General features: G+C 35.9%; 1 protein-coding gene across 5 annotated transcripts in view; it reads right to left on the bottom strand.

Moving 5' to 3' along the window:
• Positions 1–970: 970 nt before the first annotated feature.
• PHTF1 (putative homeodomain transcription factor 1) overlaps positions 971–7,377 on the bottom strand; it is a 47,081-nt gene continuing 40,674 nt past the window's right edge. For all 5 annotated transcript variants that reach the window (XM_025872456.2, XM_025872452.2, XM_025872454.2 and 2 more), the window contains 5 exons: positions 7,124–7,210; positions 3,691–3,846; positions 2,599–2,694; positions 2,034–2,159; positions 971–1,501 (listed from right to left, as the gene is read on the bottom strand). In XM_025872456.2, coding sequence (XP_025728241.1) covers positions 1,481–1,501; positions 2,034–2,159; positions 2,599–2,694; positions 3,691–3,846; positions 7,124–7,210 — 486 coding nt within the window. In that variant the 3' untranslated portion in view covers positions 971–1,480. The remainder of the gene's footprint in view (positions 1,502–2,033; positions 2,160–2,598; positions 2,695–3,690; positions 3,847–7,123; positions 7,211–7,377) is intronic.

Genomic DNA, 7,377 nt, shown 5'->3' with positions numbered 1-7,377 from the left:
ATAATAAAAAAACAAAAACAACAACAAAAACTCTATTAGGTAGTCGTTATTCCCAATTAACAGATGAAGAAATTAAGATGCACAGAGTTTAAGTAATTTGCCTTAGATTATGAAGCTAGTAAATTGCAGAGCCAAGGATATGAACCCAGATAAGGTCTGACCTCAATCCCTGGACTCTTGAGAAGTTCATCTTTAAACTTCAAAAATCTTCCCGCACATTAGGATATATATAATTGATACACTGATTTTGTGTGGGTACATACTTTCCATGTAATACCTAAGTTTTTAAATTATTTCCTTCTAAAAATTCACAAAATGAAGGGGAATGAAAGTACACTTACCATGTGATGAGCACTGACTAAAGTATAGAATTGTTGAAACATTATATTGTATGCCTGAAAATAACACTGCAGGTTAATTCTATTTCAATAAAACAATAAGATAAAATAAAAATTCATAAAATCTTATCATTAAAATGTTCAGGCTTTCAATTTGCCTCAATAGATTCTTCAAAGCAGACGGTTTAAGAGCAAGAATTGTATGCAGGCTATGAGAGTTTTCATTAACGTATGTGTATGCATGTATGTGTAACAGGGAATGCTGATGAGAGAATCCAAATCATCAAAGGCATAAATTGGCTGAGTACAGACACTAAGGACCTGAAATTGAACCGAGGATCAGGTACCTTGAGTCGTACAACAGACAAACTATCCATGCTTCACTTAGCACTGTGATAGGCAACAGCTCAGATGATTTATGTGGAATCCATGTTGTATGATGGACATGAACGAGTATGTGAATTACATGGCACATTATATGCATGTCTCTTTCCCCAACAACTATACAGTTCTTAGGATTAACTTCAAAACTATAAACGAATTAAAATTTTCTCCACCGTTAACTGAAATTCACAGGTTAAAGGTTATTTTTTTCCCTGAAACAACACACAAAAAAAGCCTAGAAACTGAAATTCTCCAAGAAAATTCTTTTATTTGGGTTCAACCTAAAATAGTTTAAATTTGATATCTCTTTGCTAGAGAAAAGAAATCTCCAATTGTATAGACTTAATAGAAAAGTACTGAGTTTGCCATTTCCAAGAGAGGATATTTTCTTCATGCGTCAGGCATCTACCATAGTAACCCAAAAGACTACTTGCAGTAAATATAACTGTCACAGCACTGAAGTGCCCCAAATCAACTTTCCTAACTTAGAAAGTTGTCCTTATGTTCCCACAACGCACGATCTTTAGTCTCCTGACTATTCATATTTGAAAACAGTGAAAATACAATTTTTGGCATGCATGCCCCGCTGGAAAAAGATTTATTCCTCTGAAAACACCATTCACAAGATTAGGCAGAGCTGAGGGCACCTCTATGTGTGAACAAGCAGGTAGGTGTCCCATGGTTTCTGCAAGTCCTCTCCTTCCTTAATGGGTCAGTACTGATGCCAGCAAGGAGAGAGTCCAGGCACATGGCTCAGCTTATGACTTAATTTTCCACAGCTAAGAAAAGAAAATCACCAAAATAAGTTAGTTTTAAGACCAACAGTTGGGGTTTCCAGGGCACTTACATGACTATGAACCGAGAACCCTTTACATGAGAAAAACAATAGCAACCACAGAACACCATAGAGAAGAAACACGAACAATTCCCAGGGTCAGAAATGACATACTGCAGTTCATGGGTCTTGGGTTTTCATTCATTCTACCTCTGTGTATTTCCCTAGGTGAGACGATGACCGTTCCCCAGCCCATGCTACTAGATTGACATGAGATTCAAACTTGATTTTGTGTTCCATTCAAGAGCAGTCTATTCTACTTGTGTCAAACAAGAAAACCTAAGCTAAGAAGCCTGTGCACCACCATCAAAATGTCTATTTTACCTCAAGAGTTCTTTCCATGCCACTCTCCAGTCTCCCAATCTCTCTCTCTCTCTCTCTCTCTCACACACACACACAGGATGAAGAGCAAGGATTATAATATTTGGTAATTTTTAAGACTAAGGCAGATGCTACAGAGTACTGGTCCCACTTACTCTTATATTAAATCCTAGAAGATCACTTATAACACCTGAGACAGCAGAAAGGATAACGACTCGTGTGATATTGTAGATTAAGGGATTCATTGTCAGTCCATAGAGTCTAAACGGTGTGTCCAGCTCCTACAAAAACAGGAAAGAACAGAGATGAGATCCATGGCCTCTCGATGGCCCCCAGTGATTTCTGGGCTGTTTTTTAGGTCTTGGGTGAGGATGACTACGTCAAGCCATCTTTCCTTCATGTTCAATAGCTGCTTTCAAAAAACCTGTAAGGGACTTTCATCTACTTTTCCACTAGCTAAGTGTTTAAAGGTGGGTTTGCATGCTATGTTATTTGTGATTTTTAAAAAATCTTAATTTGAAAAATGTGACAGACGTCAGCAATAACCAGAACCTGGGTAACGAGATGAGAAATTTTCTTCTATACAGTCATTAACCCCAAACTATCAAGTTGGCATTTTGAATGTACACAGCCTGGCATCTATCTGTTACTAGGGTCTCCTGCAATAAGTAAAGCATTGATTTAAGTGCTAGTAAAAGTGTATCACAGGGTGTTACTTACTTTCAATAACTTGGTGGACAGCTTTAATACATTATTTACTAGAGTAAGCTGTTCTTTCTTATTCGGCTTTTTCTCCATCTTAAGATATAAATTAATCTAAGGGAAAAAGGAGAGATTTAGGTAAATGTCCAGAAAAAGATAGGTACATACTGCATTAAGTCTGGCAGATTCGAGAGTAATATTTTCAAATAAAATAAATTTTGAAATTCCTGCAGTTATTTCTATAGAACACGTATGTCACATACCCTACCCCCCAGCCCAGTCAGTCACATCTGGCAAAGAAAAGCCACTTAGTGGATTTAAAAAAAAAAAAAGTAACTTAAATATCAAAACAATGAAAGTATAATACTAATTATAACAATTAACATGTGCATCCCTTCAGTTCAAAAGCTCTGCCTTACTCCTTTTGGTGTCCCCCACATAATCTAACATCCTTGGAAACACTAATGGGATGTAAGAAGATAGCTGCTGATTTTCACTTGCTATATTTCCTTATTTTTTCTCTGCTAGGAAATATTCTCCACTATAATTCTAAGGCAAAAAAAGAAAATGTAATGATACCAAAATGTTTTTATTTATAACTTATGGATAAACATGAAATCAAAAACAAACAAAACCCCTTTATACTACTCTGTATTTATAAGAAACATTTCCCAGTCTTAAAATCCAGTCACATACTAAAGAGCAAGCATTTTCCAAACACTGAATGTATTCTATGGCTGATACAGAAGAAATTCAAGAAGCTTATTAAACATGCTTAAATGACAAGTACTATAAAGATCTAATACTTGATGTGGAATATGAGATCAAAAACATGCTCCATTACCACCAGTAAAGATACCTTTATAATATACAAAATACTTTCAGTCCATAAGATTTTAATTCTTACAATCTTGGGAACAGGTGGAGAAGATTATTACCCTCATTTTATGAAGAGGAAACACTTATATAGTAGCACATATTGTAGCAGAGTGACTTGTAAGTTCATACAGCTAGAAAGTGCTAAGCCTAGACTCAACCCTGAATCTTCTGCACAGATCTTATTATGCCATCTCTAACCACAGAACCAAACTGACAAGGACAAATCAATACCTGCTCAGTAAGTAATATTGAAACATTGCTGTATTTCTTATTGGTTTCAGACCCCAGTGAAGCCAGACGCAGTAAGAAAAGTAGTAAAGCTGTTTCCCAGATCAAAAACTCCCAATTATAAGCATCATTCAGGAAAGTTTTATGCCCTTGGAGAACCTATACAAAGGACCAAAAAAAGTTAAGTTTTTCATTTGTCTCAAGTTACTCCTTTAGCAATTTAAAAAGATTTATAAGTTACCAATATTTTATACTCAAAGCAGGAGAGTTTTAGTACTCATATGAAGCATTCTCTATTTTATCACTATTTCTCTAAGTTTTCTGGTTTTTCCCTTTGCATGAAAGACAGCAAAAGTCTGGAAGTAACAAAGAAGGAAAACATACAACAAGTAAAATAAGACAAAGACATTTCCAGCCTTTTAACCAGTAGTGTGCCTACTCATGATTATGTGGTGACCATTTCTCAAAGTATTAAGTTTGCATTTATATGACTAGTAGAGCTTCTTAAAACATAGAAAATCCTGAGGATTGGGTTCTTTACTCCATTTGAGGAGTAGTAACTCCAAAACAAACAGCAGCAGCAGTTACCAGTTATCAAATGCCTATTATGTGTCAAGTTTTCTGGTAAAAGTCTTTGGTTTTTTCAAAATTTATTCAAGTAAAGCCCAAGGTAAAATGGAACTGACTGAAAAAGTATACAGAGAACCCTAACTGAAACCAAATGCTGGCCTTTGGAAAACCAGGAAGTCCCAGAGCAGCTCCCTTCTCCATCCCTCTTCCTTGAGGGCCATTTGGGTTCACATCACCACTCCTCTTAGCTAATTCTGTTGCCTTGCAAGACCCTTGGTTACTGCTCCCCTCAACTTTGACCTGCTCCAGCTTTGGTTTATCATAGCACTCTACTGGCCCCACTGACCCCCAAACCTTTCTTCTCCAAAGTCCACCACTATTATCTCAGCTTTTCAGTTCTAAGTCCCAAAAGAGGGATACATTTAGCTTAGCCTGGGTCAAGTGTTCACCCCTGCCAATCAATTATAACTGGGGGATGAAAGTAGCAGCTAGTTGCAACCTAGGCCCACCTCTTCAGCAGGGTGGTTTGTTGCGTAGCAATAGGTAACACACAAACCACAGCCAAATGGCTATAAAACCAAACACAAAGAAAAACTCTTAAAAAAGACATTAGGACATTTTAAAGGACATTTAAAAGGACAAAAGTACATTTTAAAAGAGCACCAATAAGACAAACAGCTGACTTCTCAAGATAAAACATGGAAATCAGAAGAAAACAGAATCCTAACAGTACTGAAAGTAACTGGCAACCTAGAAACGTATACTCACCAAAAGCATCCTTTAAACAAGAAAGTGATAAAAGGCATTTTTCAAACAAAAACAGAATTCATCACCAAGCAGATTATTCAAACAGGAGGAAAATAATCCCAGAGAAAAACAGAAATGCAAGAACTAATGAAAAGGGTAAATACGTAGGTAAATATAAATGAATAACTGACTACAAAAAATAATAATCTTGTGGGTTTAAAATATATGTAAAATTTAAATGAAAGACTAATAATGGGTGAATGGGTAAATGAGATAAAGTGTTCTAAGGTTCTAGCATTATCAAGGGAGCAGAAATAAATAATTTATTGGACTATAATAAGCTAAGGATGTATGTTGTAATCTCTGAGGTCAGTAGTAGTAAAAGAACATATAACAAGTTAACAGAGATGATTAAATAGAATACTATAAAATATTAGATTAATAAAAGATGGCAAAAAAGGAGAGAAAAAGGAAAATTAACAGGTAGACCAAATAAGAACTAAATAGTATTTGTATTTATGGTAATTACATTAAATGTAAATGAGCCAGACAATCCAAAACACTAAGACTGTGAAGCTAGATTAAAAAAAAAAAAAAAAAGGATATATTGATTACAGGAAACATGACTCAGATATGAAGACAAAATAAATTAAAGGGTGGACAACGGTAACATGCAAAAACTAATCAAAAGACAGCTGGTGTGGTTAATATCAAATAGAGTAGACTTTAAGTTAAGAAACATTAGATTCAGAGACATTTCATAAGATCATGAAAGATAAAGACAGCCCGACACTTTTCTAGGTTAAAGAAGACTAAAGAGACAGGATAACTAAATGCACCATGTGGTCCTGGGTTGAGAAAAAGAATAACTATGAAGGTCATAAAAGTCAGCTTCAAGATATCTGAAGTGAAAATTGACAGAAATAAAAGGAAAAAAAGAGAAATTCACCATCAGAGTGGAATTGAACACACCTCTGCCAATGGCTGAGAATAAGCAGACCAAAAACATGAGTAAGGATGTAGGAGATGCAGGCAACGCAACATATCTAATTTACGTAGAGAGAATGTTGCTCACCCAAACAACAGAATAAAAGTTCGTTCAAAGCGCTGATGGGGATTTAATGAAACAGACCATATGCCAGATAATAAAGCAAGCCTCTACAAATTTCAGAAGAGTGAAAATATTCAGAATATGTTCTCTGACCACAGTAGAATTAAGTTAAAACTCAATAAATGGAAAAATACAAGAATAAGCCTGTAACTTCTTATAGTGAAGAAAGCACAAAGGTCCACCTGGTAAAAAAAAGGTACAGGGACCTATTGAAAGTATTCAGGAGGGAGCTTCAGAGGTCTCCGACTGGCTAAATCTGGGACAATATAGGCATTAAAAGAAATAGAGAATCAATTACAATCTATTGGATAAAAATCAGAATATATGAGTCCATAATGGAAGGAAGGCAGGCAGGAAGGAAAGGAAAGGAAAGGAAAGGAGAGAGGGAGGGAGGAAGAAAGGAAGAAAGGAAGGAAGAAGAAACAAAGGAAAGATCAACCATAGAGTGACAACTAACAAATGTGTGGAAGGAAAGATGGAGTTAGAAAAATCACTATTTTGGGCACCTGGGTGGCTCAGTTGGTTAAGTGACTGCCTTCCGCTCAGGTCATGATCCCGGAGTCCTGGGATCGAGTCCCACATCGGGCTCCCTGCTCAGCAGGAAGCCTGCTTCTCCCTCTGACCCTCTCCCCTCTCATGCTGTTTCTCTCTCTCTTTCTCTCAAATAAATAAAATCTTTAAAAAAAAAGAAAAATCACTATTTTGTAACCCTTGTGACATGACAGCCTTATTATCAATCAAAAATTGCCAACTAAAATTAGAGTGATCTTAGAGTAATGAGAATTACTTTATTCTCATTTCAAAAGTAAGGAAAATTAACAAGAATTCAAAATAGCAAAAGAAATTTAGATAATTTAAAAAAATAGATATTTCAACACAACCATGCTAGTACCTTGCTCTTGAGAAATAAATTTTTGTCTCTCTCTCTCTCACACACACACACACATCTAAAATAGTGAACCATATTAGAATTTCCATTTTTCATTAAAACAAATATGAAACTCTTACCTGGGCACAGCAAATGAAAGCAATTGAAAGTGTCAGCAAGAAGACTGAAGATACAACCACATCAACTGAACGCTGTGGACCCCGTCTCTGTGGAGACACAGAAGTTAATGTTTAAGATTACAGTTGGAGACAGCAATGGCCCTCACATCGTTCACATTCTGAATCCAACTACATTAATGTGAAAATAAATGTTTATAAGAAGTTTCTCTCAACTCTATGGTCAACTTATTTTTGACAAAGCAGGAAAGAATGTC

Source organism: Callorhinus ursinus, unplaced genomic scaffold (assembly GCF_003265705.2).
Source record: "Callorhinus ursinus isolate GAN/ISIS: 27379988/994484 unplaced genomic scaffold, GSC_fseal_2.0 scaffold9, whole genome shotgun sequence".
NCBI lineage: Eukaryota > Metazoa > Chordata > Mammalia > Carnivora > Otariidae > Callorhinus > Callorhinus ursinus.
This window is presented reverse-complemented; position numbering and strand designations above follow the sequence as displayed.